General features: G+C 36.4%; 1 protein-coding gene across 8 annotated transcripts in view; it reads right to left on the bottom strand.

Moving 5' to 3' along the window:
- Positions 1-13078, bottom strand: part of rap1gapb (RAP1 GTPase activating protein b) — a 439024-nt gene that overhangs the window by 28646 nt on the left and 397300 nt on the right. For 7 of the 8 annotated variants that reach the window (XM_030134454.1, XM_030134457.1, XM_030134455.1 and 4 more), the window contains one exon: positions 4028-4159. The exons of the other annotated variant lie outside the window; for it this stretch is intronic. In XM_030134454.1, the coding sequence (XP_029990314.1) occupies positions 4028-4159 (132 nt within the window). The remainder of the gene's footprint in view (positions 1-4027; positions 4160-13078) is intronic. 8 annotated transcript variants of the gene reach the window in all.

The raw sequence follows: 13078 nt of genomic DNA, 5'->3' as shown, positions 1-13078 counted from the left end.
AAGAGAAAAGTATCTATATGCATTATACTAGGGATGAAATAAACTAACAGACTGGAAATTCCGTCTGATTATGGAATGACACTCCTGGAAATATGTTTTATAAAGCTGTGAGAAACTGGGCTTCAGGCGGGAATTTATTCTAAATATATATACTAGAAAACAATGTCAGGAGGTGATTCATGCTCTTTTTTTATTATATATATATATAAATGTATGGATGGAAAGTTCTTTAGTGATCTTCCCTCCGGTTATGTTTTCAGTACTGAGGTCAGACTAGGGAGTTTACTTTTCTACATTTAAAAAGGTGTGATAAACACATTTTATATGCAGAATGATTCAACGGTGAGTTACTTTGATATCTGTGCACAAAACCTTTTTTTGTTTTTGTTTTTTTTTTCTAATTTTCAGAGCAACCTTAAAATAAATATGAAGTGATGGAATTCATGCATGGAGCCCTGAGACTCACTGTGATGGAATGCAAAACATGGAAGTGTAAAAACGCTACAACAATTATCGGAAATGAAATCATCTACCTGTAAAAACTATGAATATTACGACAATGAGCTTTAACAGCCACCTTTCTGTGATGGATTATTGGATATTAGCCATTATGTGTCAATGCTAGACAGGGACGCTACGGTGTGAATGAATGGGATTAATGAAAGTGTAATAAAAACCTTAGCTGAATAAATGTCATTGTGACTTATAACACCTGCGTATCTAAACCTGTCGTAACCGCAGGGGCTAAAACACCATATAAAGGCACATTTAGAACCAATGAACATCTTTAAAGTGGCATGAAATCAAAGAAAAAGAACGGGTGACATAAAGAAGGGAGAAATATACATGAACCTCTTCTATTGTTCCTATCCCTATGGCACTGCCTCGACGTCCATATTTACTGGGACTTTTCCCTGGGACAAGCAATGACTGAGCCACACAAGACAGGGCAGGAGAAGCAGAGGGGAAGAGAGGACATGATAGTTTGAAAAAAGCAGGAGAGGAAGGAAAAGAAAATAAAACATCGTAAGATCACCATGCAAATAGCACACTGAATATCAACAGCAAGGTGCAAAAGTGCTTGGAAAGGGAGCTCACAGCATGACTTAATATAGAAGACATGATACTGAGGGCACAGTGAGAAGCTTTTTTAGAGCGAAAGCAGGCTGGGGTCTGACAGAAGAGGGCACACCAAGAGATGGAGCGCAAACATCTCCTGCGCGGCATGTCGGCAGTACATATCCTGGGGGATACAAGTGTGTTTAGTGATGCATTCAGAAGGGCAGACATAAATCATGAGGTAAGGGAAACTTCAGGAATGGGGTTAATTTAGCTCGAGCTGCATCTACTGTCAATACCACAGGGTCCTTCCATCCCAAATCAACCTGATTTCAAAGAGACCCCCGCATGACCCCCTCAGAAAATTCTGAAAAAATTCACACTTGTTCACCTACCAGATAAACGAAAACATCCAAAATTGTAATATCATATCTGTAATAATTTAGGAGATACAGCTCTTTGAAATTTTTTTTTTTTTTTAATTTTGCAAATTTGTTTTTTGGCCAACTTTGAGGCGCTATATCTCTCTAGGTATTCAACCCACACTGCTGAAACTTACTGTCTCGGGTGAAATCCCCCTGAAAAGACCATATTTTGCATCAAAATAATTATAGGTGCCTTCATGTTTGGTCCATGAGGCCTTGAAATCAGGCGAAAAGGCTAATTCTTCAAAATGAATCGCCAATTTTCAGAAAGCCTGTTTGTCTTGATAATGTCTTTCTGTGACATTCATCCTGTAAGATCAATCCAACAACACATTTTTCCTCCATGATGAGTAACTTTGTTCAGGATTATGAATAGAATTCCCAAAATTAGGCTGGCTAGCATCATAAAAATTCTAGGAAATCTTAGCTACATTTGTCATTGACCCTGGTGAAATTGGGTCAACTGACCATCTCCATCCAATTTCCGAGAAGTCTCTACTACAGGCATCAACCTGAGCCAGTTCTGGGAAATCTAGAATTATTCTATCTGAACCATCATGCAGTTCCAAACCCTAGTTCAAATATCTCAAGTATTATCGTAACTTGTGCAATAATCAATGCCATTATACTGTTAAAAATGCCATTTACACCTACGTTTGTATACAATTTGAAGAAAATATATTCATTCATTTTCTGAACCCGCTTTATCCTCACTAGGGTAACGGGGGTCGCTTGGAGCCTATCCCAGCTACATAGGGGCAAAGGCGGGGTACACCCTGGACAAGTCGCCAGTTCATCACAGGGCTGAACATATAGAGACAAACAATCACTCTCACATTCACACCTATGGGCAATTTAGATTAACCAATTAACCTATTAGTGCATGTCTTTGGATGGTGGGAGGAAGCCGGAGTACCCAGAGAGAACCCACGCAGACACGGGGAGAACATGCAAACTCCACACAGAAAGGTCCCACGCCCTGTCGACTGGTGTTGGAATCGAACCTAGGACCTTCTTGCTGTGAGGCACGAGTGCTAACCACTGCACCACCGTGTCGCCCAAAAGAAAATATAGTCATGCAGTAAAAAAAAAGAAATTAAAAATAGAACCAGTTCTATCCCAAAGCTAAAATTTTGTCCACAACATCTTGAAACATATATGAAGACATGGTAAACATTTCAAAATTTTCATTAACTGGCCACATGGTAATTTGGGTGCTCAAATAAAGAGTATGTTTGTGAAAAACAGAAATCGACCCATTTTATTCATTGCCTCACAGCAACACTTTTCATTGAAATGTCGTCTTTTTGCAGTATATTGTTGCATCTTGACCATAAGAATCCATGCAAAAAAAAAAAATTAGGTCTCTACATTCATCCATTATGGCACAGTGCAAGCCAGAAGAGAGAGGACATTTTGAAGAATTAGCCTTTTCGCCTGATTTCAAGGCCTCATGGACCAAACATGAAGGCACCTACAATTATTTTGATGCAAAATATGGTCTTTTCAGGGGGATTTCACCCCAGACAGTAAGTTTCAGCAGTGTGGTTTGAATACCTAAGGAGATGTAGCTCCTCAAAGTTGGCCGAAAAGCAAATTTGCAAAATTAAAAAAAAAAAAAAAAATTTTCAAAGGGCTGTATCTCCTAAACTATTACAGATATGACATTAAATTTTTGGATGTGTTTGTTTATCTGATAGGTGAACAAGTGTGATTTTTTTCAGAATTTTCTGAGGGGGTCATGTGGGGACCATTGGTTGAATTGCCATGGAATGACCCCAAATCTAAACGGCAGTGAATTTCATAAAAGTAGACATTGAATTAACCCCATTAACAGTGTGCTCCTTGCTTTTTTATGCCATGCAAATCCTTCAGCCAAACATGCACAAGTTGCATAGAAGGGTTATAACATTTACAAAGGGGAGACTGTCATGACAAAAAACATGAGAAGAAGGGAGGGAGTCTGGGTAGTCAAACAGCTGCTAAACTGAGCTCACTTCAATACAAAAAAAAAAAAAAACTGGGGCTCACAAAGACTCGGGGGTCATCTTGCATTGAGAAGGACATCATCAGATTCCTTCTACGATGGATACGCTACGATTGATAACGTCGTCCTAGAATTTAAACTGTCACACAAGTGTGGTGATGAAAATGAATGAAAACCTGAGAATGACTCGGGCTGTTCATTTGTCAAACACAGGAGCTAGTCTTAGAGGAACACTAGGAGCCTTAAATGAAAAAATGGTAATCAGTGAAAGGTGCTTAGTACAAAGCAAGAGTAAATTTAAAACGTCACGACCGAACACGAGTGCTTTGATGTGAAAATACTGATGAAAGTAAAACGCTACACTGCTATCAGGCGTAATTTGCTAAAGTGCAGCTTGTAAGACAGAATGGGGCTGAGAGGTGTGTGTGTGTGTGTATGTGTGTGTGTGTGTGTGTGTGTTTATCTGCTGAACTGTGAGTGCTGAGAATGTTGTTCTATGCATGAGTGTAATGCATGTGTTAGGTGGGCATCATGGAAACCAAAAGGGGCTACTTACAATCCCTGGGGTTTTGGGGCTCTCTGCGGGATTGTGGGTAAAGCTGCCACTATGACTAGTGGAGACTGTGTGTGACTTCTTGTTACTGAGGCCCATGGCGTCCATAGACTGGCTTCTGCTGCGGATGACCCGCTACAGAGAGAAACGAGGAGATACTGTCAGTGGATCCGCACTGACGCACTGTATATACCACACATACTGTAAATGGGACTTTAGAGTTCAGTCTGGATCAGGGGTGTCAGACTCATTTTAGTTCAGGGGCCAGATTATGTACCCATTACAATCTCAAGTGGGCCGGACCAGTGACAAAATAACAATAACCTATAAATAATGTAAACTCCAAAATTTCTATATGATTTAGAATAAAAAAATTTAAACTACATAAAATGTTTACATTTACAAACTATGAATGCAAATAACATGAACGGCAGTGAACAACCTGACATTTCTTTTCTTTTCTGTGTTTAACCCTCCGGTATCCCGTTCAGCAAGGCCCTTACTAAACACCGAGTGTGCCTTTTTGGCACACTTGAGGAATAATGTCAAAAAAATTTTTCATGCAGTTTGTTTTTAATTCTTTTACACTTTTTTCTATTTCATCAACTTGAGCAGTAAATAAAAATACCAAATACTCAATAATTGTCACATTTTTTAACCCTTTAAATGCCGTGTTTGTAATGTAAACAAACCATTATTTTGGATGCAAAAAACACAAAAAAATTAATTTTTTTCAATATACTACATAAAAAGTGGATCACATATTATTTGATTTTTGCAGCCTGGCATATTGTCAATGATTAACGGCAACATTGGTTAATTTGCATAATTATTTTTGGCGCTAGGTTAAATGTTCAAAAATACTAGCATCTGTCACCAAGTGTGAAAAAAGGCACACCTATAAATCAAACTTAAATATTATATATTGATTAATTTTTCTGCTGTAATTTGATTTTATTTTTGTAAATCAAGGTCAGCCCTAATCATACATATCAAATGGAAGAAATAGTGCGTTTTAGGCGCACTTGGGAGACAGATGCTAGTCTTGTAATTTTCTTTTGTTTACAATTTGCACATTTTAGTTGGTGGCCAGAATTTTAAAGATCATGCAAAAATGAACAACTTTTGAATTCTAACCTCATTTAAATTGTGAAAAATAATAAAAGGTGCACCCGGATACCAGAGGGTTAATAATAACTAACTAACTAACTAAATAAATAAATAAATAAATAATCCTACTATTTAATACACGTTCTGTGTCTCATCGATGTTGCAGCACAGGAGGGCATTTGTACGGATTTTCCTCAGTCTTCACAGGCTCGATTGCCGCCAAACTCGCCAAATGAATAGAAACATTACCTGACTATTTACTAGGCACAACTTTATGTCCGTATTCAAATGTTGTGAGGTATGCTGGGTGATTTTGCCTCTCTCTACCTTGAATTCTTCATCCCTGCCACCATACTCCATTTTTGGAAGCGGTTATGCTGCCGTTCATGAAATTTCTACTGCTAGCAGATGATGCTACAATGTGAAGGCGGCAGTTCACTACCGCCTACATGCTCTTCCCTTCATGCCTCACATGTTGGTTCAAATTATTACCTGCACAATGCATGATTAAATGGTAGTTTACAAATGGATAGTGGTGGCAGACAAGTTCTACTTTTAATGCTATCGTACAATGGCACCACGGGTACAATGCCGCTAGTAATAATAATAATAATAATAATAATAATAATAATAATAATAATAATATAATGGATTAGATTTCTATAGCGCTTTTCAAGGCACCCAAAGTGCTTTCCATTATTGATCCATTACTCATTCACTCTCACATTCTCACTCTGGTGGTGGTAAACTACATTTGCATCCACAGCTCCAGGGGCGGGCCGACAGAAGCGTGGCTGCCAATTCACACCAAACGGCCCCTCCCACCACCACTGTACATTCACACACATTCATACACCAGTGTGAGTGACACTGGAGGCAAGGTGGGTGATGTGTCTTGCCCAAGGACACAACGGATTCAAACCACCAACCTTTCGTTTATTGCTCTACCTTCTGAGCCACCCATTTTGCACTTTTTCATTTGAGGTTGTTCGTATTTGTTCAGGTTATTAACATTTTTGTGAAAGGTTTGAAAGAGCTCATTTATGCTCTACGTTAAAGACGCAGACGGATACCGACAGAGCGTTCTGTCCATCCTCTGTGTACATTAAGTACGTATTCCGGTCCGTTTTCCTGGAGCTTTACCCCTTCCGTACCCCTGACGGAGAATATGGAGCAGTACCACTGGCAACAGTGGAGGCGGTGTTGAGATTTGAACAGAATAACTTCCATAAATAGCAGAACTCTTCAAAGAGCGACTGTGTGAGTTAGTGAAAAACTACTGACGTACTTATTACAACTATCCTTCTGAACATTAATATTACTATCTACATCAGTGAAACCTCCTCTGTCATCGCCATGTTTGTTATTATTGACTTTCTTCTTATTATTCTCAAAAACTTTACTCTTCTTTGTGGTATTCAGCCAGGAAGTTAATTAAGAGTGGCGCCCTCTGGTGGATTGATTGAGAAACGCTTATTCCAACGTACAGGACGCATGGAAGTATGAAGGCAATGACGCATGACAACATTAGAAATAGACAAACCTATTTACGTACATAAAGTGACCATAAATGAGCCTTAAATGTAAAGATTTTCATGTAATTTTATTTTTAAAAAATTGGAGCTGTCATTATTTAGAGGTTATTATGGTAATAATACTACACTAAAATCATCAATACTGAACTAAAATCATTTTGACACCTTTGACTGTTAATTCAGTGTAATTTTTGACCAGACTGGAACCTATGGCGGGCCGGTTTTGGCCCACGTGCCGCATGTTTGACACCCCTGGTCTTAGGTTAAGTCCAAATGTTGACATAAATGTACATATTAGTAAATGCTCATATTTGAAATCACTGACTATACTACATAATGAAAAGTTGTTTAATTCAAGTCTTTCTTTCTTTTTTTTCCATTGTATTTTTGCTCATATTGGCCTTTTTTTTTTTTTTTTTTTAGCACCAGACATGTTTGGATCCAAGACCATGTTTGAAGACCTGGGTTAAATTAGGGATAGTGTAGGTCAACAGATAAGAGGGAAAGGCTGCAATACTGTATGTTTACAGAAGGTTGAGGAGAGTGAAATGTTCAGCGGTGAGGGAAAATGAAACTGCAGGTCTTCATTTATAATTCTATGATGGGATATTGTGATATGAGTAGATAGCACCAAGAGAGCGAAACAAAGTGAGATAGCCCAGTGTACCGAGATAGAAAAAGTCACAGAGTTTCACAGCAAAAAGCAAAATCTAAGAAGAAATGACATAAATCAAGACAATATATGCTTCTCAGACAAGAAACCCAGTCTCCAGGAAAAACAGTGTCTCTGTGCATTTATGCAAACAGACAAACATAAAGCATCTATATATTTATGAAAAATAGGTTTCATAACACCATTTCTACATATGTTATATATTACTGTTTGGGCATTTCACCTGCTTTGTGACTTCTTTGCCTTTTCTAAATACACAGGAGGGTTACACACAGTCCAGGACTTTGCCACACAAGACCAGACTTTATATCCCAGCTTCCTTTAAAACACTGGTTCCCAACATTTTTTGGCTCATGACCCCATTTTAACCCTCCGGTATCCAGGTGCGCCTTTTAGGCACACTTTGCACTTCGTTTTAAAAAACTTCATATTATTTTTCACAATTTAAATAAGGTTAGAATTCAAAAGTTGTTCATTTTTGCAAGCTCTTTAAAATTCTGGCCACCAACTAAAATTTGCAAACTGTAAACAAAAGAAAGTTACAAGACTAGCATCTGTCTCCCAAGTGTGCCTAAAACGCACTATTTCTTCCACTTGATATGTATGATTAGGGCTGACCTTGATTTACAAAAATAAAATCAAATTACAGCAGAAAAATAAATCAATATATAATATTTAATAGTTTGATTTATAGGTGTGCCTTTTTTCACACTTGGTGACAGATGCTAGTATTTTTGAACATTTGACCTAGTGCCAAGAATAATTCATGCAAATTAACTAGGGATGTCCGATATTGGCTTTTTTGCCAAAAACCGATATGCCGATATTGTCCAACACTTAATTTCCGATTCCGATATCTACCGATACCGCTGCCGATATATGTGGGATATTAAACTAATTTTAGGTAACATCACATATCTCCTGTCATGGAATTAACACATTATGCCTAATTTTATTGTGATGCCCCATTGGATGCATTCTCAAATGCAACAAGGCTTTCAAAATGTAAACACTGTCTGTGCAAAGAATACATACTTCAACTTAAGCTGTGGAAAAAATGCCGTATTTATTTATTTTCTCTCCCTCCCTCCATGAGTCTGTTACAGTGTGGCAACTCTACTGTACAATTTTGAAAACTGCACATTTCTTTCAGCTACAAACAATGCTTCATTTATGCATCGGTAAATGCCAGCGAAATCAAGGCATTATTTTATCGGTTTTAATGATAGGCAAAAAAAACGATACCGATATTCACCGATATTACAGTTTTATGCCAATATTGGGCCAATAATATCGGTGGGCCGATATTTTTGGACATCCCTAAAATTAACCAATGTTGGAGTTAATCATTGACATATGCCAGGATGAAAAAATCAAATAATATGTGATCCACTTTTTATGTAGTATATTGAAAAAAATAAATTTTTGCTGTTTTTTGCATTCAAAAAAATGATTTGTTTACATTACAAACATGGCTTTTAAAGGGTTAAAAAATGTGACAATTATTGAGAATTTGGTATTTTTATTTACAGCTCAAATTGATGAAATAGAAAAAAGTGTAAAAGAATTAAAAACAAACTGTATGAAATTTTTTTTTGATATTATTCCACAAGTGTGTGAAAAATGCACACTTAGTGCTTAGTAAGGGCCTTGCTGGACAGGATACCGGAGGGTTATCATCACAAATTTCTGGTGACCCCAGACATTCAAAATGGAGACATTTTTTTTCTAAAATTTATTTGTTTTTGATCATGTAATAATTTGTTTTACTATGTTGCAAATAAACGTTAACTTTAGACAACATTTAGTCTATATAATGTATATTATTATGGACGGAGGCAGTAAAGCCAGGTGTAGATTACTGCACAAAGTGAGAATTTTATTTTCCTTGGTCAGGATATGTACCGTCAGTCCAGCTGTGATTTGCAAGGCTGACAATTAATACTGAACAATCAAGAACTCAAACTATGAATTATGAAAGAGCTGCAGCATCTGAAACTGACCACAATGGACATTTGACAGATAAACAGAACCACAGTGCTTCAGTTTCAGCTTCAGAGTTTGTCATGTCTTTTATGTATTGTGATTGTCTCTCTCAACTCACCATATATTTTTTATTAGTAATTTTTGTTTTGTTTTTTAATCAATTACTAGACATTTCACTCGACCCCATTTGAATTCCAGGCGACCCCACGTTGGGTCCTGACCCCAAGGTTGAAAACCACTGCATTAAGGTTTTAGGTTTAGGCACAAAAAACGTTTAAGTTAAGGCAGGGCGTAATATTAACACCCGCCAAGCGCCAATAGCAGGTAGAAAATTAGTTTGGCGTGTAAAACAAAAACACACACCCACCAGTAGCTGACGGAAAATTTTGAATTACATGTGAGTTTTTGTTTTTATCTACTGGACCACTTCTGCCGGATTGTTCTGCGCATGTTTAGAAAGTTTTGTGATATAGCATTAGATCCTGTTCTGACCAAATAAAAATTGGTTTAGTGTTTATGCATATTTCTGATGTAATTACATTCTTGCAAGAAATAATAATAATAATAATAATAATAATAATAATAATAATAATAATAATAATAATAATAATAATAATTTTAAAAAGAAACAAAACAACCAAAAAATATCACTTTGTCAACAATATCGTGATTTATTGCAATATATTGTGTCGTTATCCTAGTATTATGATTTGTATCGTATCACCAGATTCTTGCCAATACTCACCAACAGACATTTGACTCACTCAGTCAATGTCAACGGATGCACTTTTGAGTATTTTTATGACATGATGATGCAGTAGTTACCTTGAAATGAAATATAACCTAATAAAATAGCAATAATTCTTCAAGTTGGATTTTATTAAAAAAAATAAATAAAAAAAAAAAAGTATGGTAATTATTTTAAGTCAAATGAGGCATGATTTTTTAAAAATTTGTTCGGTGAAAAATATTTTCGGACGGTAAAATTTTGGAGGTCACTAGCCAATGGCAGATGAGGTAAAACGTACATTTTATGGATTGGGTTTATATTTTAAAACAACACTAATACATCAGTTTTTTTTACCCATCTCGTGGACTTTTTCTGTATCAATTCAAGCGCTAATATCTTTAACCTATTTAACCCTGACCATATTTTCAGGGGAAAAACACCTAAAAAGACATACCCAAAGTAAATGAAGAATTACTTCACAATAATAAGGTTCATATGGATGTTCTTGGTGTCTATGAACATTTAGAGACCTCACAGAATCTATTCCCATTGTCTAAAATATTTTATCTATTTCTATGCCTGAGTAAACTGTAACAAACTAAAAGAGAAATTTGAATTTTTTATCCTCGCCTGTTTTTTTGTGGCTTGATTGACAATGATATGCTTAAATTAATTGTTCGTGTCGGAGATTTTTAATAGCGTATATTTCACCCCACAAAGATTAAAAATCATGTTTGAACATTAAAGTTTGCACTAAAATACACTTTTGATGTACTTTTATTAACATTAGGGTCTAAACTTTGAGCGAAAGTTGAAAAAAACATCCATTGTCCTGATTTATTATATTTTTATAGTAGATGAATATTAATATAATTTTTTCGGCCCACAGGCGGGCCGATAGGGCTAAAGGGGTTTTTTAATTAAACCTGAACATAAAAATCAGTACATAGTTACATGTGAACTGAACTTCTGAGAGAAACAATTGAAAAGCAGCTTCAGAATTTAATATTAAAACATTATAAGACAGGTTATAGTTATATACACAGCCTGGTGAAAAGGAATCCATCTTGACGATTAGTTCAGACTCTTTTATTGGATGATGACGGCAGTGATTAATGCTGTATGTTTCAGTTACATGTTCGTCATCTGTAACTGATGCAGGAGATTCTCATTTCTTAACCATCGGTTTGATAAAGAACATAAAGACTGGACTGTGTTTGAATGGATACAGGTCATGTGGTCTGATGAGTCCAGATTGACCCTGTTCCAGAGCAAGGTTCTAATAGTTTTGGATTTTTCATTATATTTTAATTTTATTTAGTTTTGACTTTTTTTTCTCTAATTCAGTTAGTTTTAATTTGTTTTTAAAGCAGGTTTGCTAGTTTTCATTAGTTTTCATTTTTTTTTCTAAATGCTTAGTTTTAGTTTAGTTTTAGTATTAATATTAGTTTTGTCGTATCTTTTCTCTTCTTCTCCGTCGTATTCAAATAAATCCCAGAAAGGACTCTGCTGCTTTCTCCAAACTTTAGTCTCCATGTTTCCAGGTAGAATGGGGACCAGAAGACGACTGTAAACGACAAGTGACCACAAGTGACGGACCGTGAAGTGTCGTGTGGTGCCGCGAGCTAAAATTACTAGAGCAAAACAAATCAATTTCATATCAATCCGACATTGACAAAGACGAAAACAAAGGGAATTTTATCCATAATTTTTATCCGTTTTAGTTAGTTTTGTAAGCACACAATACAGTTTCAGTTAGTTATTGTTTTTTTCTTTTAATTATAATTTTTATTTATTTCAGTTAACGAAAATGTTTTTATAATTCTAGTTTTTGTCATTTCATTAGTTTTCATTAATGATAATAACCTTGTTCCAGAATGATGGGTGCATCAGGGTGAGAGCAGAGGTGGATGAAGGTATTACCCATCATGCCTAGTGCCTACAGTACAAGCCTGTGGGGGCAGTGTTCTGATGGTTAGGTCTAGCTTTAAAAAAATAATGAAGATACTTTTCAGAGATTTTGATGTGTGAGTGGATTAGAGTGGGGGCAGATGTGAAGTCTACATGAATTGGGATTGTGGGTGTGAAATTATGGGATGGACCTTATGATGCATTTAAGTTATCCACTCCTTTGGCAAAGTTAAAAAAAAAAAAAAAAAAAAAAAAAAGGAGTACTTTAGGGTTAAATTATTCAGAAATATCAAAACGAGATGGTAGATGTTTTTTTGTTGTTGACTTTTTTTTTTTTTTTTTAATTTGTTATTATTATGGTGTGAATGCTCGATGCTGTGCACATTTAAGTTGATGTAAGCAGTGTATTAGTTGAAAAGGATAGGCAAAAAATAAGCTTTTGCTTCTAGCCTATTCCTTTTTTGGTTTTTATGTTTATTACAATTGATGTACTGAGTACAATGATTGATGTAAAACCAAAAATAAATGTATTCATTCATTCATTCACTTTATCAAAATGATGCCGTGGTGATCCTCCCTCAGTCTCCTTGGTGATAAAAATTGTCAGTCATATCCATTTAATTGAAATGATTGGCTGGGGCGGCCATGGCTCAGATGGTAGAATGGGTTGTCCAATAACCGAAGGGTTGGCGGTTCGAATCCCGCTCTGTCCCAGTCATATGCTGTTGTGTCCTTGGGCAAGACACTTCACCCTCCAGTGCTGCTACTCACACTGGTGTATGAATGTTCGGTGGTGGTCGGAGGCACGGACTGGTAGCCACACTTCTGTCAGCTGTGGCTACAAATGTAGTTTACCACCACCAGAGTGTGAATGTGTGAGAGAATGTGCGCTTTGAGTTTGTGTTCATAGAAAAGTGCTTTATAAATCTAATACATTATTAATGATGACCTACAATCTCCACCTAGAACAACAGAAGAGTGTAAAGCACAGGTGTGAAACATGCGGCCCAGGGGCCAAATCTGGTCCGCCAAAGGTTAAATTCCAGGCTGCGGGATGAAAGTGCAAAAATTAACCTGAACAGTCCAGGTTGTCCAAATCATTTTGGTTC

Source organism: Sphaeramia orbicularis, chromosome 5, assembly GCF_902148855.1.
Source record: "Sphaeramia orbicularis chromosome 5, fSphaOr1.1, whole genome shotgun sequence".
NCBI classification, from domain to species: domain Eukaryota; kingdom Metazoa; phylum Chordata; class Actinopteri; order Kurtiformes; family Apogonidae; genus Sphaeramia; species Sphaeramia orbicularis.
This window is presented reverse-complemented; position numbering and strand designations above follow the sequence as displayed.